Below are 24997 nucleotides of genomic sequence, written 5' to 3'. Positions count from 1 at the left end.
GTAGATGGACTTACCAAGGGAGAAAATATAGTGAAGAGAAGACCAAGGGTAGATCTTTCAAAAATACTTCTACTTAGGGGTCAGGAAGAAAAGAGATAGTAAATGAAAGACATGAAAGAATAGTAGACAGGCAAGAGGAAAATCAGGAAGGAACAATGAAATAGAAACTGATATATAATTCTTTTTGGAATGATGATGTTCGTAATTTGCAATCATGTAACATCATTAGGGGAATATTGGTATTAAGAGACTGGATTTTTACTTCAAGGAGTAGCTTTGGGATCATCAAAAGTACCGGACCATGCCTTCAATGTAATTTTTATTACTTAATATTGGGCCCAGCTCATTGTGTATTTGCAGGTCTATCCAAGATATACTTACGGATAAGCTAGTGGAATGGGTTGGCCATCCAGTTTCATTTCATTGTCTAACCAATAAGTGTTTATTATGTTCATTGTTTTTCCTATATGGGTGGTTAGACCTGAGTTTAAGGATACTAAGAAATTTTTTGAAGGGGGTTTTATGGGAGTTTGAGGGCTCAATACTATTAGTGCAAAGAGGAGAATATGGAAAATCTTGTTTATACTCTTCAAAGTACATCTTCAATGACATCCAAACCCCCTATTTTGTATCTCTTATCAAGTCAGTATCAGTGAATCATGGAGCAAAATTATTTTAACAATTATATTTATTTTAGTCCTTTTTAACATGCCACGGTTAATGTTGGAGAGCTGCATTTTGTCCTATCAAGTTAATTACTATAAAGGTCAAAAAACAACAGACACAATAGGATCTTCTCTATACCACTCAGATAATTCGTTTAGAGATAACAGATGTAGTGTCCTTTCAAATGTTACTTATGAAGACCTGTCCTCTTCTATTTTTATCAAGGATATTTTTCAATGTATGTATAAGACCAACATAATATATTATAAATTAGTGATGAAGATCTGAGCTTGAGTTCTGGATCAGATACTTACTATCTGGGTAAACATGCACAAATCATTTAATATCTCCGAGCCTCAATTTCCATCTATAAAATGAAGATCCCAATATTTTCACTACCTTCCAGAGTTATTAGGAGAAAAGGTTCTTTTTAAATCACAAGATGAACATAGGTTTTACAGAGACAAGAATATAATCATATGGATTGGTAATTGCTGATTATTTTGTTGTCTTTTTTATTTAAGCACCATCTGTGATCTTCATTCTTTTGAAATTTTTCCATATTTGAGATATCTGGAAAATTGATCCCTGCTTATCTTCAAAATTGTATTTTCTCTACTACTGATTTCTTCCATCCCAAATTCATCATTTTAAGTATCACTGCAATTTTCTCAAATTGTAAATCTAGTAGTGAGGTGTTAGTATCCAAAAGTTTATCTTAGATGATTACTAATACTGGTGTATCTATTCCATTTGTATCTCTGTGTTGTTCTCCTTCCAATTTCATCTACAAGTACTCTTGGAGGATTTGGCTTAGGTAGATCTCATGCTAAATTCTGCAAGCTGTTTTCTCCTTAACTGTTCTTCAATGTTTTGTGAGGGAATGTTACTTATAGTCTTGTATCTTCATTCTCCATAATGTACTATAAATGACTATATTCTAAAAAGTTCTCCTCTTGGCAAAAAGATTAAGGATTTATTGGCTGAAATTGTTTCTAGGCTTTTTTCAGCTTCCTTCTGGTAGTAACTATTTTGCTTCAGATAAGTTTCTATAAGAAAATAGATGTCTTCATTATTTTGCTGATTTTCCATATTTTAGAGTTGGTCTAGTTGGCTTGAAACTTCTGAAGTCACATACAAGCTATGTTTTCTCATCTGATAACCTGCAAAATGAGAGAAAGGCAAATGTTAACCCAATTTTCAAAAAGAGGAAGAGGATGAATTTTTTTTAAACTACAGAACAATCGACTTGATTTCAGTTCCTGGAAAAACCTAGAACTCTATTGGTAAAAAGATGATTTCAGAGTATTTAGAAAGGGAAGTAGTATTCACTAAAAGCCAATGAGTTCTTCAGTAATAGATCATGACAAATTAACCTTTTTGACAGAGTTAGTAGCATCAGAGTTTCATAAATCAAGGGAATTAATGTTACTGACGCCAAATAATTGGATTTCAGAAGGAGAATGGACAAAATATCATGTGGTATCCATAACATGTGGGTTAAATAAAAATGCAGTTAGATGAATTCAGAACTGGTTAAAGTCTACACATAAGGAATAATAATGAAAGGACCAATATTAATCTGCAGAAAAATCCTTGTTCCGTTCCACATTTTATTTGTGAGTTGGATGAATGTATAGTTTCCTCATCAAATTTCCAGATGATATAAAATTTGATGAGGGTAGTTAATATATTGAACAAATCCAAAAAGATTTAAATAAGCCAGAATGATGGACTATAATTAAGAAAAAATTGAATTTACTACTTTTGATTTCAAAAATTCACCATAGAAATATATAATGGGGCAATGGAACAAAGCTAAACTTCTTCAATCTGAATGAAAAAGATCTGGGTTTTTGCTAGATTATAGCCTCAATAGTCAACAATGTAACATGGCAGCCTCCAAAGTTAACATATTTTTAAGCTGCATTAATAAAATCATAAAATCATAAAATTTAAAGTAACCTTGTGACTTGTATAGACTGGAAAGTCAAATTGGAAATCAGATCTTTTTTTAAGTGTTGCATAAAGAAAACATTTTAGATTTCTTTTTCTTGGCTTTAGCCATAAGAAGTGAAAACAATAAGTAGACATTGCAGATGGGCAAATTTTGGCTTGATAGAGGAATAAAAAGAACCTTCCTGGAAAGGGACCCACATGTGCAAAAATGTGGCAGCCCTTTTTGTATTGGCAAGAAACTGGAAACTGAGTGGATGCCCATCAATTGGAGAATGGCTGAATAAGTTATATTATATGAATGTTATGGTATATTATTGTTCTGTAAGAAACAATCAGCAGGAGGATTTCAGAAAAGCCCGGAAAGACTTACATGAACTGATGCTCAGTGAAATGAGCAGAACCAGGAAATCCTTGTCCACAAGATTATATGATGATCAATTCCAATGGACATGACTCTTTCCAACAATGAGATGATCCGGGCCAGTTCCAATGATCTTATGATGAAGAGAGCCATCTGCACCCAGAGAGAGACTGTAGGAACTGAGTGTGGATCACAACATAACATTCTGTCTCTTTTTGTTGTTGTTTGCTTGCATTTTATTTTCTTATTCATTTTCTTTCCTTTTTGATCTGATTTTTCTTGTGCAGCAAGAGAATTGTATAAACATGTTAACATATATTGGATTTAACATATATTTTAACATGTATAACATATATTGGATTGCTTTGGGGGAAGGAGGGGAAAATCTGAAACACATGACTATGCAAGGGTCAATGTTAAAAAATTATCCATGCATATGTTTTGAACATAAAAAGTTTAATTAAAACAAACAATGGAAAAAACCCTTCCTAATTGTCCAAGTATGGAGTGGGCTGCCTCGGGGATTAGTGGACTTGCTTGAATCTTTAAGAGGAAGCTGAATGAGAATTTATCAGAAATGTGGGAGAGAGGAAGCAGAGGTTCCTATTCAGAGAGATTGACATGAATGATGCCTAATATCCATTTCACTTCTGAGATACTGTATTGGGGGGAGAGGAGGGAAGAGATAGGTTGCAAAGGAAAATGTTTTGGATGTGGAATCGAGACACATACTAATCTTAGCTCTGCTATTTGATCAGCATCTTGGCAGATGGGTTAAATGATTTCTAATCCAACTCTAAATCCTAGGATCTTATTCTGTGATTTTTATCATTTCTTCTAATTGAGAATTTATCTGTCCCTCTGCTGATACCACAATGATTTGAATGCATACCAACAGCTGATTCTCAAGTGATTTATATCTGTAACCATATGTTTCCTGTCTATTAAGACACAGTCCATTTGATCTCTTAGGAAGCTATGTAACACCTTCTCTTTTTCTTGAAAAAACTATCCATTTTGCACAGATGTGAGGCTTCTGAATAGTTTATGAACTTCTTTTCTTGATCCTGAAACAATTTCTAACACAGTTGTCATCTTCCTCCCCAAATCAAGATACGTGTTGATTTCAATTCCAAGGATAATGTCAATTCAACAAATTCAACTTAATTCAATAAACATTTGTTGTCTACTTTTTTTTGGGGGGGGGGGAGAGGGAGCAAGAATATTTAAATACTTGAAATCAGGAAGCTTGGGTTCAAATCTTGGCTTGTACTTTTTAAAACTATTTGTTTTTGTTCAATAATTTTCAGTTGTATCCTACTCTTCATAACCCCATTGCGGGTTTTCTTGGCAAAGATACTAGAGAGGTTGGTTGTTTCCTTCTCCAGCCCAGTTCACAGATGAGGAAACTGAGGTAAACAAGATTAAGTAAATAGCCTGGAGCCATCCAGCTAGTGTCTTGAACATGAGATGAGTATCCCTGACACCAGGGCCAACATTCTTTCCATTGTGTCATCAAGCTGTCTTTTAACTATATAACTGGAGGCAAATAATTTGTCTCTCATTAAACTGCATTTTTCTCACCTACAAAATAGGAATAAAAATCCTTGTACTTTTTGAGATCTGATAAAATGTGAATTAAATTTTTTTTGGCCATAGAAAGTTCCAAATACTATCAAGTTGCAGAAGGGTAGCAACCTGCGTTTGAACCAGTCTTTTCCAAATAGTACCTTCTTGGAAGTAGCTCTTCAGGTGACAAGATGTAGTTTCAGGGTAGGGTGAAGGAGAGTCTTTCACTTACCTGACATTTGAGTCTTTCCTCTTGGAACATAAAATCAACTAATGGAGCTTGTACCTGATTCCCTGGCTGCCTCTTTTGTGTCTTCCTCTAGGAATAATCTGGCTGAGCATTAAAAAGCTTGAAGAAATGACAGCTGCCATCATCCTTTTCCCCAGTATTAAAGGAATCATGGGAAGAGTGCCTTAGCAGTGACAGGAGTGGGTTAGTACCAAAAACTCAATTTGGCTTCAGAGAGCCACCTATGGCAAGATGTAGCTTCGCTGTTAGATCAAACTAACTGCCAAAAGGATGTGAAATGGAACACAGCTAATTATCTGCTTTGCAAAAACTGTTTTACATTAAATATTAACTTTCTAGTTGATGGGTAAGCTTATTAGTACTAGTAATAAGACAGTGAATGCTGTTTAAGTCATTCAGTTAATGTTTCGATTCGTATATATTTATTATTGCTTTATGTGTGAGATTATATGACCTATCCTATGCCCAATTTTTATTGAACATTGGACACTTTTTTACTTTCCCCCTTTTTGGAAAATCCTTTAAGCTTCAAGTTCTAACTCTGTTACCATAATTAGCAACATTCTCCAGAGTAGCCACATTGAGCTAAATCCATGAGTCCATAAATATTAGATTTTCTCAACTGCATAGCTATATTACAGATCAGGGATTGGAGTACATCACCAGGAGTTTGAGTCTCAAAAGACTGATTGTCTTTAGCCTCTATATCAGTTTAGCTCATAGACTAAAATTATTTTTATAGTATTTTATCCATCCCAAGTTAACACAAAAGCATCCCTACAGTGATATTTCGTGTTTATTTTGGGTTCACTTTGTATCCAATATTTCCAAGCCCTTTATTCATCTCTTAGAGAAAGCTTTGTCCAGACCTTTCATCCAGTCAGAATTTCAAGTCTATGCTTTTTGTAAATCCCTGGGGATGCCAAGATGGCTTCTGGAACTTGTGTAGGTTATGGTATTTGATTCCCATCCAGTCCTAACTCCTCCGAGGGTTTATCCCAAACATCATTAGTTCCTTTGCTTGTTTCCTCCATCTTTGACTCTTTCTTCCTTGCCTCCAAAAGTGCCCAGGTCTCTCCATTCTTAAAATACTTTTGACTCTAACATCTTTGCAAGCTTCTCTTCTGAGTCTCTTCTCACTTTCACTGCCAAGTTCCACAAGTCATTTGCTTTTGCTATCTTCAGTTCTCTGGGACCTACTCACTTCTCAGCCCCTAACCATCTAGCTTCTAACTTTAACATGTTTCTAAAAATGACATTTCCAAGACTGCCAGTTTTCTCCTAATTGCCAAATGCAATGTATTTTCCTTAATGTTTATCTTTCTTTACCTTTCTGTAGCAGCAGACTTTCCCTCATCCCCTTTCTTGATACTCTTTCCTCTATCCTCTGGGACATGGATTTCCTGGATTTTCTTCTGCCTGGATACTTCTACTCCTTTGCTGGTTCTAAACAGCTCCACTTCTCCCTAAGGCTCTGACCTGGTCTTTTTTATCTTCTCTCTTTGTTTGATCTCAAACAGAGACCTGTCAAAAACTTGGCTTAAAAAGGCCTGGGTTTTCTACTGTATCAGGGGACGATCTCTCATCCAGATGGCTCTGGAGGGGAAACTGAGGCAGGTGATTTTTTTTTTTTTTTGCACAGCTCTTCCTCACTTAAATCCAATTCACTTGCATGTCATGGTGTCCCCTCCCTGATGTCAGGGTTCTCTTCCAGAACAAAGGACAAATAGTAACAATGCTTGGTTTGCATTTTTGTTTTTCTTCCTGGGTTATTTATACCTTCTGAATCCAATTCTCCCTGTGCAACAAGAGAACTATTCAGTTCTGCACACATATATTGTATCTAGGATATACTGTAACCTATTTAACATGTAAAGGACTGCTTGCCATCTGGGAGAGGGGATGGAGAGAGGGAGGGGGAAAATCGGAACAGAAGTGAATGTAAGGGATAATGCTGTAAAAAATTACCTTGGCATGGGTTCTGTCAATAAAAAGTTATTTTAAAAAATAAATAAATAAAATAGCAATGCTTGGTAATTGCATCAATGCCCATAAGTTTAGCTGCCATCCTAGATGACTTCTAGATCTATATACCCAGCCCTAATTCTCCCAAGGAAAGGGAGATAGTATGTCAGTCTTAGTGTTAGAAAGGCTTGTGTTCAAATCTTGTTGTGTTCTGTTTTTCAGAGCCCCAAGTTGGGGTGATTAAAATATTGAGTCCTGCTTTCTAGAGCCCCCACACCGGGATGATTAAAATATACCTTCCTAGTGGAGAAGTGATGAGGCAGGACTCCTGAGGATGGTGGGAAAATGGAGTCCATTTATTTCAAGGGCTTTCCCCTTTTTATAATGTAACAAAAACAACTCTGAGCACGTAGGATCACATAAACAATTTGCTATTGTAGTTTGCCACCTGGTATCGCTCTTTTCCACCTGGTATCATTCTGCTTCAATCTCAATACAGGTTGTCACTGCTCCTGACTTCTCGGGAAGGCTGAGAGCCCTTGGGGGAGATGGGGAGCAGAACCAGACATTGTTATCAGGTTCCCTCTGGGCTGAAGGGTCTTATATCTTACCCAAAGTTTCCCCACTGACTGTGACCTCTACAAAATCTCACCTCCAATACATATTTTAGATGAGTGTAAGTCACTTAACCATCAGTAAATCTATAAAACTATAAAATACAAAGTAGATCCTTTTTATTGATACAGGGTGTTTCCTCCCTAGGAGTACCTTACTTTTATGAAATCACAGATTGAGATCAAAACTCTTTTTTCAGTTTCAATTTTTTTTTTTGGTAGAGATTTTAAGTACCTTATGCCCCAGGATTTACAAGAGATGAGAGGAGTGTTATAATGTAATGGATAGAATATCAGGCTTGAAATAAAATGTAAGTTCAAATTCTGCCTCAGATACTAGCTATGCAACTCTAGGCAAATCACTTAATTTCTCTCTGCCTTGATTTTTAATCTGTGAAATGGAGATAATAACAGCACCAGCTTCAAATGGGTGCTGTTGAGAACCAAATGAAATAAAATATGTTAAGATGTTATGTAAACTTCAAAGTTCAAGTATGAATTATTAATTTTTTAATGAGGGCTTTTTATTTTCAAAATATATGCAAAGATAGTTTTTAACATTCACCCTTGAAAAACTTTTGTCTTCCAAATCTTTCTCCCTCTTCTCCCCCCACCCTCTGCCCTAGACAGCAAGCAATGCAATATATGTTAAACATATGTATGAATTATTCATTTTTAAGATATATTTTTCTTACTATAGGGATTTATGGAACTTCATTGGTCTTAGGATCTCTATATTCCAGAGTGTTTTTCTTTCAGATAGATTAGACAATTAACACAAGGATCTCCTCACAATAAAAAGATGCTCATGTAATTCTGGTTCAAAAATGGAAAAACACAGAAAACCATAGTCATAAATCCATTTGTAATTGTTTAGACAACTGATATTTATTTCTGTCAAATGCTTCCTGGCACCCCACAATTATTCTCCATTTTATCTTGTTATAACAATCCAGTGATACTCACATAGAAAATAAACAGCGGCTATTTAGGGACTGCCAGGAAAAGGCGCAAGCTGTGGCACAGACTGTCCGATGCCCAATTCGGCACTTCCTACACATGGTGGGTGCTCCCAGGATGTGGAGGGCTGCCTAAAAGCATTAGTTTTTCAAGTTTACTTTTTTTTACTGATGAATTTCTCTTATGAAACCATGCTAAATCTTGAAAATAAGCTTTCCTATTTGCTTTTATCTCTGATCATACTGACTTCTAATTAGTTTATCACCTTTATTTTAAAAGTGCGAAAAAATATAATCTTTAAAAAGCATGCTTTTTTTTTTTTCTGTTTGTCTCTGCAGATCACATTCCAGGATCTCAGGAATGTGGAGCAATCTACCATCTGGTACTGATGCTGCTAGATAATAAACTAACAGAATTTGGGGATAGAATGCCTCCGAATGATGAATGGATGATGATTCAACAGCTTTTTCCATCTCTGGGAATAGTCCTGAGTTGCCATGTGCATTTTTCCCCCCACTACGTCAAGTCTTCATGTTGGAACTTCTTAAATTACAGGCAGTGAGGCTAATGCCAAGCCTTCAAAACGCAGTCCAGCTTAAGGCTGTGGGACTTGAATTTAGGCATTTCCACAATCTCCTCCTGTTGTTTCTGAGTAGAGGTAGGTTTGGGGCTGAGATCTTTCCTAAAGCTAGAGTTAGAACTCTTACCCAGGGCTCCAATTAAAGAGATCTTACAGGATAAGCATTGACTTAGGGACACAACTGTAGATGATTATATATATTTTTTATTATAGCTTTTTATTTACAAGTTATATGCATGGGTAATTTTTCAGCATTAACAATTGCAAGACCTTTTGTTCCAACTTTTCCCCTTCTTTTCCCCACCCCCACCCCCAGATGACAGGTTGACCAATACATGTTAAATATGTTAGAATATAAATTAAATACAATATATGTATACATGTCCATATAGTTATTTTGCTGCACAAAAAGAATTGTATACTTTGAAATAGTGTACAATTAGCCTGTGAAGGAAATCAAAAATTCAGGCGGACAAAAATAGAGGGATTGGGAATTCTATGTAGTGGTTCACACTCATCTCCCAGAGTTCTTTCCCTGGGTGTAGCTGGTTCAATTCATTACTGCTCTATTGGAACTGATTTGCTTCATCTCATTGTTGAAGAGGGCCACGTCCATCAGGATTGATCATCATATAGTATTGTTGTTGAAGTATATAATGATCTCCTGGTCCTGCTCATTTCACTCAGCATGTAGATGATTATATTGCACAATACCTGACACACAATTAAGTGCCCAATAAGTGCTTCTTGATTGATAATTCTATATCAACTCTGAGTACACAGAGCATGCAATCTAGAATTATTCATGGTACTGTTTTTTGTTTTAATTATTATTTTTTCATGATACTATTTTTTAAGAGCAAATTTACACAGGAAGCTAGGAATTTTAAATGATATAAAATATAACTTACATGCAAACTTTTCTTTTTTCTTTTTTTAAAGACAAATAAATGCACTCCCACTTCCCCCAAATCCTGTACCATTCCAATGGGAACAGTAGAGTTACTTTCATTTGATTTTTCCTCCCTTTTTAAAAAACTCTCTAAAACATCTTTAATCAGATCCTTAACAGAAACACCATTTCTTTACCCTAGAGAAGACTCAGGGGGAATATGATAGCCTTCTTTAAGCACATGAAGGTCTGGCATATGGAAAAGAGATTTAATTTGTTCTGTTTTTGCCTCCAAGAACAAAACCAGGAGCCATGTGGGGAAGCTGCAAAGAGACAAATTTCAGCTTTATTTCAGCAAATATTTCCTAATGATTAGAACTTTCCAAACGTGGACATTTCTTCGAAGATAATAGGTGCCTCTTCTTTGCAGGGATTACTACTTGTTGGGAATAATATAGAAAGGACTGTTTCTTTACAGGTAAGGACTGAGCTAGATTGTTCCTGAGGTCTCCTCCAATCTTGAAATTCTGTGGTGCTATGATTTTTTTTGGATCAGTTCTAAGTTGCCTGTTTTTGGAATTATCTTCATCTTTACGTCAACAAAAAATTTTCCCTTTAATGTGAAATCCAGTGTTACTACCAGAAGCCTTATTTTCTTTTACTTTTAGTAATATATCTTTTTCTACTTAAATCATCATGTGATCATAATAACATATAAGACTTTCCTATTAAAAAATGAGCAGCTGGTGGATAGAGCACTTGCCCTGAAGTCAGGAGGACCTGAGTTCAAATTCAACCTCAGACACTTAACACTTCCTAGCTGTGTTTCAGCCAAAAAACCCTAAAAAACTGTATTTATCACTCATGATTAATGAAACTTTATCAGCAAGATAAATTCTAATCAGAACATTCCATATCTGCCTTTAACAAAGCAGTTAACCACCCCAAAATCAGTGAGCTTACAAGGAATATAAAAACAAAATAGAATCAATCCTTACCCTCAGAAAGAGATTATAATAGTAGGGGACATAACCTGTTCATAGGCATGTAAATACAGAATATATACAAAATACAAAGTGATTTTTTTCAGCGAGGATATAAACAACCCGAAGAATCAAGAAAGAATGAGGCAATTAAGCTGAGACTTGAAGGGAAGTAGAAGTTCCAAGAAGAAGAATGGAGGGAAAAGCATTTTAGACATTAGGGATAACTTGGATAAAGACAGAAGTAATACATAGACTGTTATGTATGAGGAGTAGCATGGAGGCCAATTTATCTGGAACAAACAAGAAGATCGTGAAGTTAGAAAGCCTTCTCAAAATTTATCTCAAACTATAGCTACATTAGCAGTATATTCTAAAGTTAGTCCATTTACTTCCCTCCTTCCCCCAACTCTAATGTGATTTTTTGGAAGGGTGCACAGCATTCATGTTTCCTGGTAAAAGCGTAACTAGGAGATGCGCTGAATAGAAAAGACTCATTTTCCTGAATTCAAATCTGACATGAGATACTCACTAGCCACGTATTCCTGAGCAAGTCACAATCTTACTCATAGTTACATGGCTAGGAAGTATCAGGACTACGATTCAAATCCTTGTCTGGTAGCCATAAAGTTGTTAGGAGAGAATTGGATCAAACTCACCAAATATTTCTTAAAGGCCGACAGTGTGCTAGGCACAGTACCAGGCAGTAAGGACGAGAACACAAAAACGAAGTGATCCCTGCTCTCAAGGAGTTTGGGGTACCATACACCTGGACATAAAGAAATGCCTAATAATTTTAGGAGGAAGAGAGTAAGAGGGTGAATGAATTACAAAATCTTAACAAAATCTCAAGAACTTTCATAATGGTCAAGTATTTGTAGAGACCTCAGAGATAATCCTGTCCAAAAGTCAGTGGTCTACTTGTTCATTTTTATTTGTATCTAATTTTTCCATCTAATTTGGAATACTTTAACAGATGACTAAATTTGAATCAGATGTAAAAAATATAGTCCATTGTGCTTTATACTTAGGTAGAATTAAGTGACAGAGGAGTTCCACGAAATGAAAGATAAATGACTGCACCATCCAATAATTGTAATAATCCAATGAACATTTGTTTTTAAGTGCCCACTTAGGTAGGCACGGTGATTTCCTGTTGTAGTTGAGTTGTTTCAGTGTGTCCTATTCTTCTTGAGTCAATATCGTGATTCCATTTTCTAGGCAATGATACTGGAGTGGTTTCTCATTTCCTTCTCCAGATTATTTTACAGATGAAAAAACTGAGTCAAATAGGATAAAATGACTTACCCAGGATCACTGAGTGATTTTGAGTGGATTTGAACTCAGAGAGATGAGTCTCCAGACCCAGAACTCTATTCACTGTACCATATGGATAATTATAACAACTGATTTGAATTCCAAATAATTTGATGATTTGGGGAGTTTAGTTTTGGTTTTTTCCACGTAAAACATTTGTGACATGGTTTGGAACAAGACTAAATAGAACCAACTACAGATTGGAAGAGACTTGACCTCAGACGTAATTAAAGACCCATTCTGAAATTCCTCTTGGTACCACTTTTTAAGGAGATAATCTCCCAATGAGTTTTCATCATAAGATTTTTCAACTCAACCAGGATTAGCTGTATGAAATCTAAATTGGAGACTAGAAGGAACCTTAGAAGGCAGCTAGTCTAATTTATTAGGTCATAATAAGGATTGAAGAGACCTTAGAGTTTGTCTAACTCCAATCCAACCTTCATTTTACAGAGACTTAGATTTAGAGACTAAATACTCTGACTGAAGTAATACTAGGATATCAGCCCTAGAAACCTGGCACTGGATTTCACTGGACTATGTGGCACTTGGCATTCCTAGCTCTGCCAGCAACTCAGATTTCTAGGCCTTACAAATGTACAGTTTTTTTTTTTTTTCCTACACTTCAAAAGACATGTTAATATAGATATCAAAAGGTTAGACAGGTACCTGGAAGCCAGGGCCTCAGTCATTCTGAATAACTAATGCTCCTCCACACTGAGGTTGGACAGGGTCATTTTCTATTATAACTGTGATATTAGGAAAAGACAGATTCAAACCAGCAGCTTTGAAGCTGCCATCCCACTGTCTCTTTTATGTATCACTAAATGAGGAGCTCACAGATGAATGGGGGAGTCATTGTTGTTTGTCCTTCCTTCTGGAAGAAGATCATGACATCAGGAAGATGATGCTATGACATGCTGGATTTAAAACTGGAAGTGGATTTAAATGTGGGAAGGCTGAGAGGGAATAAAGACAAGTAAGTATGATGTAATTTGGTCAGTGAATTTATGGAATTCATAAAGTAACTTTTGATGCTAATTTAAGTAGACTCAAGAAAATGACTAATTCATAAGTGATTATTAAAAGGACCTAGCGATATGGCAGAACCTTTGAAGTTCACCTCAGGAATAGTATGGTCTCCTGTGACAATATACATGTGCCACTTTGAGATTGGATACTGAACTAGCCAGATCCATCAGACTCAATACAGTTTTTCTTATTTTCTAATTAAGTTATAACTTACCTCTTTTAAGTTCCAATTAAAAATCTCATCTCTGACAGAAATTCTTTCTCAGCTCCTCTTAATTCTAGTGCCTTCCCTCAATAATTATTTCCTATTTATATCTATTTGTTTGTATATTGTCTCCCTATTAGAGTATAAGCTCCTTGAAGGCAGGGATTTTCTTTTGTATGTCCTGCATTTTGGCATATGATAGTTATTTAATAATTCTTTTAACCTTTCACTCTAATGTGGCCTTTGTGATTGTTCTTTTTCCCCCACACCATTTGTTCAGATTACTCCACTACCCTTCTTAATCCTCTACAATCTTTTTCCTTCCAAGTTCTCCTTTATATCTCTTGCTACATGGCTAAACTCTATATACAAATCTAATCACATCAATCCTTTGCTCAAAAGCTCTTCAAGGGCTTCCCCTTCATTGCCTTTGGAATTAATCAACTTGAACTCTTTAGCTTGGCCTTTAGGCCGCTCCTGCATTTCTGAGATATTGCCTACTAGAAAGTCATGTTTTATAATTTTTTTTAAAAAAAGAAGAAACCAAAACTAATCAACCCTTTATCTAAATCTGCTATCATATGCAAAGCTTTCCACTCATAGACTTTCCCATCTGCACAGACGAGAAGGAGATTTTCTCCTTTTTCTCCTTCTGGGACAAGCCTAGTCATTCCGCTTATACATTATACTTTTTTGTTGTTCTTTGCATTTACATCTTGTTAATCACAGTGTATACAGTTTTTCTGGTCCTACTTCACTTTGTATCAGTTCCTGGCTTCCCATGCTTCTTTGCCCTCATCAGATCGTCATTTCTTTTTTTTTTTTTTTTCCTACACTTCAAAAGACATGTTAATATAGATATCAAAAGGTTAGACAGGTACCTGGAAGCCAGGGCCTCAGTCATTCTGAATAACTAATGCTCCTCCACACTGAGGTTGGACAGGGTCATTTTCTATTATAACTGTGATATTAGGAAAAGACAGATTCAAACCAGCAGCTTTGAAGCTGCCATCCCACTGTCTCTTTTATGTATCACTAAATGAGGAGCTCACAGATGAATGGGGGAGTCATTGTTGTTTGTCCTTCCTTCTGGAAGAAGATCATGACATCAGGAAGATGATGCTATGACATGCTGGATTTAAAACTGGAAGTGGATTTAAATGTGGGAAGGCTGAGAGGGAATAAAGACAAGTAAGTATGATGTAATTTGGTCAGTGAATTTATGGAATTCATAAAGTAACTTTTGATGCTAATTTAAGTAGACTCAAGAAAATGACTAATTCATAAGTGATTATTAAAAGGACCTAGCGATATGGCAGAACCTTTGAAGTTCACCTCAGGAATAGTATGGTCTCCTGTGACAATATACATGTGCCACTTTGAGATTGGATACTGAACTAGCCAGATCCATCAGACTCAATACAGTTTTTCTTATTTCCTAATTAAGTTATAACTTACCTCTTTTAAGTTCCAATTAAAAATCTCATCTCTGACAGAAATTCTTTCTCAGCTCCTCTTAATTCTAGTGCCTTCCCTCAATAATTATTTCCTATTTATATCTATTTGTTTGTATATTGTCTCCCTATTAGAGTATAAGCTCCTTGAAGGCAGGGATTTTCTTTTGTATGTCCTGCATTTTGGCATATGATAGTTATTTAATAATTCTTTTAACCTTTCACTCTAATGTGGCCTTTGTGATTGTTCTTTTTCCCCCACACCATTTGTTCAGATTACTCCACTATCCTTCTTAATCCTCTACAATCTTTTTCCTTCCAAGTTCTCCTTTATATCTCTTGCTACATGGCTAAACTCTATATACAAATATAATCACATCAATCCTTTGCTCAAAAGCTCTTCAAGGGCTTCCCCTTCATTTCCTTTGGAATTAATCAATTTGAACTCTTTAGCTTGGCCTTTAGGCTGCTCCTGCATTTCTGAGATATTGCCTACTAGAAAGTCATGTTTTATAATTTTTTTTTAAAAAAAGAAGAAACCAAAACTAATCAACCCTTTATCTAAATCTGCTATTATATGCAAAGCTTTCCACTCAAAGACTTTCCCATCTGCACAGAAGAGAAGGAGATTTTCTCCTTTTTCTCCTTCTGGGACAAGCCTAGTCATTCCGCTTATACATTATACTTTTTTGTTGTTTTTCTTTGCATTTACATCTTGTTAATCACAGTGTATACAGTTTTTCTGGTCCTACTTCACTTTGTATCAGTTCCTGGCTTCCCATGCTTCTTTGCCCTCATCAGATCGTCATTTCTTTTTTTTTTTTTTTTTGCCCTGAAAAATTGGGGTTAAGTGACTTGCCCAGTGTCACACAGCTAGGAAGTGTTAAGTAGCTGAGGTCATATTTGAATTTAGGTCCTCCTGACTTCAGGGCTGGTGCTCTATCCACTAGACCGCCTACCTGCCCCCAGATCATCATTTCTTAAGTACAGCATCTTCATGCATTCCAATCTTATATTTCTCCTTTTCACCCAAACCATGTTTTGGCAGAACTCATGCAAATTGGAGAAGGAAATGGCAAACTACTCCAGTATCCCTAACTCAAACCAATCAACATTAAGTGCCCACAAAACTAGTCCTAGCCCTCAAGATACTTATTAAGTGCCCACAAAACTAGTCCTAGCCTTCAAGATACTTACAGTCTATTGGGGGGAAGGGGGTTGGGGGGGAGAATCTGGGAAGTATGTGGAGAAAACTCATAAATATTAGCTGAAAAAAAGGGGGGAAGGGCCACTCGTAAGGCTTGGTGCAAAATTTAGATAAAGTCTCAAAGTAGTACTGCCAGGTAAGAAATGAGAGCACCCTCTTTAAGTAGAGGTTTTGTAGCTCCTGGCTCTTCCTTTTATTCAGGGCACAGAGGATGGGGTAGAGTCCCAAGGCTGATGGGATCTTACCAGGATGAAGATTTCCCAATAATGAGCCTTCTGGGGTATGGCTGACAAGTCCCAAAGTGGTTTTGCTAGATGAGAAATGAAATGTCCTGAGCAGAGCTCTCTTTAAATGGAGGTTTTCTTCCGCAGTAATTTCCTGATTCCATGGCAGTCCCAAATGCTTTTAAAACTAGGTGATTTTTTTTTTTATCCTTTCCTTTTTTTTTTTTTTCTATTTTTCTCCCTTTATTTATTTATTTAATAATGACTTTACATTGACAGAATCCATGCCAGGGTAATTTTTTACAACATTATCCTTTGCACTCATTTCTGTTCTGATTTTTCCCCTCTCTTCCTCCACCCCCTCCCCCAGATGGCAAGCAGTCCTTTACATGTTAAATAGGTTACAAAAACTAGGTGATTTTTAGGGTTCTATAAAAACCTTAGGATTTCCATTCCTCATTTCCAATGTCTACCGGTTACCTTTTTCCTCATCTTTTAAGGTCCCTGAAAATTTTCTTAAGCACAGGTCTAATTATATCCACCCCATCTTAAGAATCTTAAGAGGCTCCCAAGTGCTCTAATTTAAAATTCAAGCTTCTCAGCTTGGCTTTTTCAAAATCTGGCTATAAACTACTTTGCCATCCTTGGGTTAATGACTTAGAACTGGAAAGAATTTTTAATCCACCTCTTTAAATATGAAAATAAAGCTGGGAGAAATTTCGTGAATGCCTGAGGTTATAAAGGTAGTAAATGACAGGATTCATACATAGGTGTTCTCTGTGTTTGGGGAGCAGGAGGGGGAATGGGATGGTCATCCTGCATAGGAGTTAATGGAATGCTCCAGATTGTACATAATTAATTCCCTTTCCTTTAGCTTTTTATTCTCACTGAAGAATAGAAGGTCAGGGGTCTTCATCACTACTACCCTCTTTCTAGACTCATGAGTCACGCCTATGAAGCTTATTAAGAGACATTTGGCGGCAGAAGAAAATAGGGCTGAGAGATGGCTCCAAACAACATCTGGCCCTGAGGTATAGTAACTGGAGCAAAGTGGCCTGCATTGTCCCATTTTATAAGCATTTATTAGGCACCAGCTATGTGTCAGGCGTTGTGCTATGGGGAGAAGAATCAGAGGAGATATTTAGGATTTGTTTTCTGAGGATATAACTCCTACAAAAGGACTGTTTGGGAGGGCTGGTCAGAAGACAATAGTAACTATTTTCGGATCATCCAAGGAAAGGGGACTCAAATGGATTTGTGATCTCATTCATTTGGAAGTTCCCTCTGACAATGCAGATCACAACCTATCCATGCCTGCCCATCCTGTGCTGCTTTCATTCAGGCTCTTTGTTACGTTTGCCTATAAAACAAAGGAAAGGATTCTAGGATTAAATGCCTTTTCCCCATCCAGGCAGTGGAAAAATATTAAGGAATTTTGCTGAGTTTGTTCTCTTTGCTAATCCACAGAGTGGGCTAGCACAGGGAAGGGCAGCTACTGGAAGCTCTCGCCCTAGAAAACTGTAGGGCATGCTTCAGGAGAATTAGGGTTCGGGCTAACCAGCCATGGGGAACACTGAGGTCCTATTCAGCACCATTGAAAGGCCCTCAATAGTCCACACTCATGATCATCTCTTCCTGCTGCAGACCTGCTTTCCCACTCCTCCCTTCTGATGGTGGTAAGAGGCAAACCACTTGGCCTGGTTTATCCTGAGGAGGAGACTCCATCTCTGGTCTGTTTCTTTGCACACCCTGCGCCCCAATCCTGGAAAGCCTTCCTTTTTGCCTCCAACTAGAGGAGCCCTAGCTCCTCCTAAGGGGATTTTTTTTTTCTGATTCACCACCACCACCACTCTCCCAAAGGTCTCAGTGCTTCCTCCCCTACACCACAGTTCCCAAGTTTGTAGGATAGATTTAAAGTGACAAGACACCTGAAAAGCCATCTACTCATACAGAGAGAATAAATTAAGTCCTAGAGAAAAGGACTTTACCCAGGGCACACAGGTAGTAAAATGGTAGCTCCAGGACACAAATACAGATTCCTTTTCATTGAACCAAACTGCCACAAACTACATTTTGTTTATACTGATCTATGTCCCTGTTATCTTTTCCCACAAGACCGTGGGTTGTTTTTTGTCCTTTGTTCTGGAAGAAGACCATGACATTAGGGAGGAGATGCCATGATATACAAGTGAATTGGATTCACTTTCCCCTCCAAAGCCCTCTGGGTCCAGTGGCTAGGCACCCTTGAGGGCAGGTATTGAGGTTTCTTTTACTTCTCCAGCCTCAGTGCTTTGTGCTATGCCAGTTCAAATAATAGGTACTAATGCTCGTTGACTTGAATTTCACTTTTTTTTTTTCCTTTATACATTCATGTTAAAGTCAGCCTGTAGATGAGGTGTGTTTGTGGGGTATTTTTTTTTTTTTTTTGTTTTGTTTTGTTTTTGTGTGTATCACTTCTTAGCACAGTACCTTGCATACTGAAAGCACTTAATAAATGCTGACTTCTGTTACTCCACATAATCCTCTTACAAGGGATCTCTTATGGACTCCCAAATGCTTCCATTTTCCTCTGCCTCTAAGAATTCCAGTCTCTGTTCATAAAAGAGTGTTGGAATCCTTACAAAGTGTTAAGTCATTAGAATTGATAGAGACAATAATTATCTAATTTAGCATGGTTCAGTATGATTGATCTGATCCTACAAGGAAATGTTATGGGCCAGAACTTGAAACAAGGTACTAAGTGGAATTGAGGAGACAATGGTTAAATCTAGTTTAGCATTGATTTAATCCTATAACAAATAAAGGTTTCCCAGTGACATAATGATTGGTGTGTACTCAATGTACAGCATATAAGCAAGAAGCTCTCAGGGACAGGGACAGAAGCTCCCTCTCAGAGGCAGAGACAGATTCATTCCATATTCCACCTTTGTACTGGCTGGAGACATTCAGAGGGAGCTAGGGGCTGAAACTCAAGACTTTGAAGGACACAATAAAGAACTGGATTTTAACTCCTGGCTGTGTTTGGAGTGATTATTACTTGGAACTGAAATTAAGGGTGCCTCCAGAAAACTCCCCAAGAAACCTGCTCTCTGAGAATGATAATATATTAAGGAAAAGAGAAGAACACCACAAAAGGGGGGAATATAAGTTCCTTTAAGACAGGGTTTTTCTTTTTTACACACACACAGTCGTACACATTCAGAACTTTAAAAATGCTTGTTAAAATGAACCTAATTGAATCATCCCAGTTCTAAATCCCCTTTCTTCTCTTTGACCTTAAATAGCATTCTGTAGGCCTTTTTTTGCAATTTTATTATATTCTGGCATCGAGAAGTTTTGAAGATTAATAGCAGATTTACAAAGCCCTTTAAGGTTTTCAAAAAGCTATAAAACTATCAAATAATTGTAAGCAATTCTGAGCATATAATGAGTACTATTAATATGTTGTGGTAATTGCCATTGCTTCATTTGATTTGAAGTATCAGAGAGCTAGGTGGCAGGGTGGATAGAGTATTGGGCCAAGAGTCAAGAGGACCCAAGTTCAAATATGGCCTCATTCACTTACTGGCTGTGTGACCTTGGGCAAGTCACTTTGAGGAAGTCCTGGGTGACTAGATGGGGGTTGGCAGAGAAAGCCTAAAGTGCTGATAAGACTGCCTCCTTAGGCAAGCAGGGAAGGGCACTGATGGGGATCTGCTCAATCTTACAGTCCCACCCCTGCTGGAGGTCTTGGGTAAGGGCAACCTTCCTGTATCCAATCAGAAAGCCAAATGATGTCAGTTTCTCCTACAAATCCATCCCCGGCCTATGCAAGCTTTACTGAATCCCTCTGGGTTAGCCTGCCAAAGCATTCTGCTTCTTGGTGTCTTTTTTCTCCTTCCTCTCCTCCCCTGTGCCTCAGAGTGTTTTTCTCCTTGTCATAGCTAACTAACTCTTTTAGGGTACTAAACTTCTCTATGGATTTGGCCAGTCAGTAGTATTCTGACTTCATGGCATATTCCCTTTCTCCTGATTGTGAGTTCCAGTAGGGAATGTCTTTTCCACTATTGTTAAAATTACTTTCCTTAACTATATGCTCTCCCAAATCTATTTACCACTGCTGGTGATTATTTTACCTCTTCAGTTTGTGTGTAACCTCTTCTCCTAAATAAACCTATCTTTTGCCTAAGAGAAATGCCATTGTGAATTTGTCACATGACTGAACCCTAATATTTGGTGCAAATTGTTCTCAATCTCGTCAACTTCGCCTTAGTTTCCTCATCAGTACAATGAGGTAATACTAGCACCTATCTGCAGGATTGTCATAAGAATCAAATAAAGAATTTAATACTGTGGTTGGCATATATTATAAAATGTGGGATATACCATATATATTATCTACTATTACTATAAAACATTAGTTATTAGCTAACATTGGCTGTGAGCTCCTTAAGGAAAGGGACTCTTGCCTTTTTTGGTAACCCTAGTCTAGCACATAGTAAGCACTTTAATGTTTGATTATTGCTTTTTAGTAGTTATGACTGTACTTCTGAACTTTGCTTTTCCTTCTTCCCAGATACCCCACCCTTAATAATTCACTGTCTTCCTTCCCCACTACACAGACCACTTCAGGTCCTTTACAAGTCTTAGGAAATTGCTTGAGGAATTGAGAAGTCTTGACTCTGCCTGTGGCCACTCAATCAGCCTGGGTCACTAAGACTAGAGCTGGGATCTCCAACTACACCTAGTCCAATGGCCTCTTTTTACAGTTAAAGAAACTGAGGCTTACTGAAGTTAAGGGAGTGGCAGAGGTCAAACAGAAGAAACATTCAGAGATGGAATTTGAAGTGAAATGTTTGGAGGATTCGGCAAAATATGGCCCTGACAAAGCAAGCTTCAGAATGAAGTCCTTGGAAAACTTGGAAGGAAAACAACTTCAGTACTAAAAATTGTAAAAGATAATGCTCCCTCTTCCTTTTTCTACTGAAAAAAAAGCATTAAATAAACTCCATGCTAGGCTTTTTTTTTTTTAATAAACTGTGGGTCTGATTTTGGATTTTGAGGAACTTCAGTGTTAAATTGATTCTGGTCCTCAAACTCCCAGAAAGCTCATTCCCTTTCTACTGAGCTACTTCCTGATTTTCAGTCAATAAGCAATTATTAAGCACCTATTGATCAACCGTTGGTCCTTCCAGATGGCCAAACTTCAGACTGCTCTTTTCTCCGAGTCTCCCACACATTCAAGGTTATCTGGGACTGACTGTGATGCTGGCCTCTGTGCCTCTGCCCTTTTACAACTATCTGCGAATGGGTCCCTGGGCTCTGCACCCATCCCCTCGGGTTGTCCTCTTTACTGCCGTCCGATGACGAGGCAGGGGCAGTGCCGGGGCCCCCTCCCGCGTTGCGCGGGTTGCTCCCTGTCCCCTCCACTTTCATAGTGCCCGACGCCTGTGAATGGGCGCCACTGCGCTCTGCAGCCTGCCCCCTCGGACTGTTCCGGGGCTGCCCCCCGGCCCCTCGAGTTGCTCTCCGCGGACTATAATGTTATCTGGTGACTATTCACAGATGACGCCGAACGCTGCACATGACTCAGAACCCCGGTGCTGGAAGGTGACCTCATAGGTCACACAGTCCAGACAAATCCACGACTTGGACCAGGCGGTCTCTAGGGTCCGTCGAGGCTGCCGGCACCCCTAGTGTTCGCCGCCCTGGGCTCCTCTCGGCTCTAGAAACCCCGGGATCCACGCCCCGTCCCTCCCAGTCCCCCAAGAACACTGACAGCGCGGTCTCCTGCGCTGGAATAGCGCAGCAAGGAGTTTTTCTGCACGCTTCGCCCAGAGAAGCACGGCGAGCGCACACTGAAGGCCAGAACCCCACACGGGCTTACGCATGTGCATACTCATCGTCTTCCCCGCAGGCGCCCGAGGGTCGCGTTAGGGAACCGGACGCAGCAGCGCAGCGCAGCGCAGCCGGGAGAGACCGAGGCAGAGGCCGTTCCCCGCCCCCTTCACCCCTCGCCTCCCCGCCCCGCCTCCTCCCCGGCTGCACGCCGACCCCGCCCACTTCTAGTCTCCAGCGAGGTCCACGCGAAGTCCTTTCCCAGCGCCGGAGGAAGCCGGCCGGGCGAGGGGGCGGGGCAGTGACGTCACGACGCCGGCGCGTCACGGGGCAGCGGCGGCGGCGGCCGGAGTAGCAGCAGCGGCAGCGGTGGTGTCAGCAGCAGCGGCGGCGGCAGGAGCAGCAGCAGCAGCGGCAGCAGCGGCGGCGACGGCAGGAGCAGCAGCAAGAGCGGCGGCATCTTCCTTCTCCTCCTCTGTCCTCCTCCTCCTTCTCCTTCGGCCGCTTCCTTCCTCACAGTCGGCAGTGGCGGCGGGCCCGGCGGCGGTAGAGGCGCCGCTGCTCGTCCTCCCAGCATCCCTGGCGCGGCCGCTCCAGCCCCATCTTGGTCGAGGGGAGGGAGCAGCAGCCGCAGCAGTTTGAATTTCAGTTCCGGCGGAGCTCCGCGCCGCGCCGCGCAGCCCAGCCCGCGGAGTCCGGGGCCCCGAGCGGCCGCCGCCGCCAGAGCAGCCGCCGCCCGGGCCCGCGCCCGCGCCCCGGAGCGGCTCAGTGAGGCGAGGCCCGGCCGCCCCGAGCGCCAGCCAGGCGGGGGCCTCGGCCCGGACAGCCCGCCGCCCGCCCCGGCTGCAGGCCTGCGGGCCGGCATGGTCCTGCGGAGCTCCAGCTAGAGCCGCTCGCGGCCTCCCGACCGCCGAGTCCGGCGCCGCCCCGCCCTCCGCCCTCGCCCCAGGGCCTGCGGAGCGGCCCGGACCCTCGGCGGCGGCGGCGGCGGCACCCGGGAGGCGGGCGGAGCGAGCAGCCCCGGGCGCGCTCGATCCGCCCCGGGGGACAGCGCCGTCCAGGAGGGGATGTGTCCGCCCCCCGGCCCGGCCCGACTGTGCCCCTGACCGCCCCTCCCCCCGGACCCCCGCCCGCGCCGGCCCTCGGCCGTCGGAGCCCCGACCATGTCCAAGATGCCGGCCAAGAAGAAGAGCTGCTTCCAGATCACCAGTGTCACCACGGCGCAGGTGGCGAGCAGTATCACGGAGGACACGGAGAGCCTGGACGACCCAGACGAGTCCCACACCGAAGACGTGTCGTCCGAAATCTTCGACGTCTCTCGAGCCACCGACTACGGCCCGGAGGAGGTGTGTGAGCGCAGCTCGTCCGAGGAGACCCTCAACAACGTGGGCGACGCCGAGACCCCCGGCACCGTTTCGCCCAACCTTCTCCTGGACGGGCAGTTGGCCGCCGCGGCCGCGGCCGGGGGAGGCCCCGCCAGCGGGGGCGCGGCTGTTAATCCCCGGAACGCGGCCGGCCCCCCGCCGGGCGCCCCCCACGCGTCCGCGTCGGCTGCGGGGCTGGTGAGTGGCGCCGGGGCACAGACCCCCGCCACCTGCAGTTCGCGCTTTCGGGTCATCAAGCTGGACCACGGCTCGGGCGAGCCGTACCGCCGCGGCCGGTGGACGTGCATGGAGTACTACGACCGGGACTCGGACGGCGGCGTGCTCACCAGGACCGGAGACTGCATCCGGCACAGCACCTCCGCCTTCGAGCCCGGCGCCGAGCGGGACAGCGGCCTGGGCGCCACGAGCGGCTCGGTGGTGGTCTCGGCCGCGCCGACCACGCAGAGCTCGGACCCTGGCGGGGACGGCTCGGCGGCGCTGCCAGCCGACAAGGGCCACCCCCCGCCCGCGCCCCCTGCGCAGCATTTGGCGTCCCCGAGCCCGGCCCCGCTCTACCCCGCGGCCACCAACGGCAAGGGCTCGCAGCAGGTGCAGCCCCCCGCGGCGGCCGGAACCCCGCCGCAGCCTTTCGCCACCTACGGCCAGCCCGCCGGGCCCCCGCAGCCGGGCCAGCCCGACTACGGGCCGCACGTGGCGGCCCTGCAGCCCCCGGCCTCCGGCAGTGGCCCCGAGGCGGCCGCGCAGCCCCCCAAGGCCGGCACTCCGCTCGCCGCTTCGGTCCCCCTGACCCAACCCCAGGCGAGCGGCGGCCGCGGTGCCGGCGGGCCCCCGGCACAGGGCCCGTCCAGCGGGCCGGCCAGCCTGGCCCAGGCCCTCCCGGGCGCGTTTCAGACTCAGCCCCAGCCTCTGGCCGGACCGGCCGACGAGACCCGAAGGAAATCGGAACCCCTACCTCAACCGCCGCTCTCTCTCCTCGCCGAAAGCAAGCCTCCGGTGAAGGCGCCGCTCCCGGACGCCCTGGCCGGCACCCCGATGAACAGCCTGGCCAGCACCGTCTTCGGGATCTCCATTCCTGTGGATGGCGACGAGGACAGGTATGCCGGCCTTGCTCCCTCTCCCCGAGGGGTGCCGCTGGGGCGGGACGGGGAGCAGCCCCCCCTCCCCCCGAGTGTGGGGCGAGCCGTGGCCATTGCCCGGCTCGGGGGAAGAGCGGGAGCCTCTGTGTGTCCGTTGTAAGGCTTAGTGTTAGTAGGAACGAGAGCAGTGGTGGGCGGCTGGGAGAGACTCGCTGCTGCTGCTGCTGCTGGGCGCCCGCTCCAGGCGGCGGGGCTGGCGGGCTCGGAGAGAGCTTCTAGAACTCATTCCCTAGATTCTGGAAGCAAAACAAGCTTCCCCTGATCTTTCCAATGACATTTTTTATTCTTAAAAGAGAAAGATGCTCAAAAGAGGCTCCCCTTCTTTCCTCTTTTTCTGCTGTGGGGAAAAGGTATGACATGGGCACTGGAGGATTTGGGTTTTTTGTTTTGTTTTTAAAGCTGTGTCTGATTCTGAGTTTCG

At 41.9% G+C, this 24997-nt stretch overlaps 1 protein-coding gene and 1 long non-coding RNA gene across 3 annotated transcripts in view; one reads left to right on the top strand and one right to left on the bottom strand.

Moving 5' to 3' along the window:
* Positions 1-670: 670 nt before the first annotated feature.
* On the bottom strand, positions 671-24482 carry LOC127552949 (uncharacterized). The gene is made up of 2 exons (XR_007951632.1): positions 24393-24482; positions 671-1829 (listed from the first exon to the last, which is right to left on the bottom strand). It is a non-coding gene; the product is annotated as an uncharacterized LOC127552949 (long non-coding RNA).
* TSC22D2 (TSC22 domain family member 2) overlaps positions 23119-24997 on the top strand; it is a 48290-nt gene continuing 46411 nt past the window's right edge. For both annotated transcript variants that reach the window (XM_051983283.1, XM_051983281.1), the window contains exon 1: positions 23119-24534. In XM_051983283.1, coding sequence (XP_051839243.1) covers positions 23219-24534 — 1316 coding nt within the window. In that variant the 5' untranslated portion in view covers positions 23119-23218. The remainder of the gene's footprint in view (positions 24535-24997) is intronic.

This window comes from Antechinus flavipes, chromosome 3 (assembly GCF_016432865.1).
Source record: "Antechinus flavipes isolate AdamAnt ecotype Samford, QLD, Australia chromosome 3, AdamAnt_v2, whole genome shotgun sequence".
Classification (NCBI taxonomy): domain Eukaryota; kingdom Metazoa; phylum Chordata; class Mammalia; order Dasyuromorphia; family Dasyuridae; genus Antechinus; species Antechinus flavipes.
The sequence above is the reverse complement of the archived record's forward strand: the minus strand, read 5'-3'. Positions and strand labels throughout refer to the sequence as shown.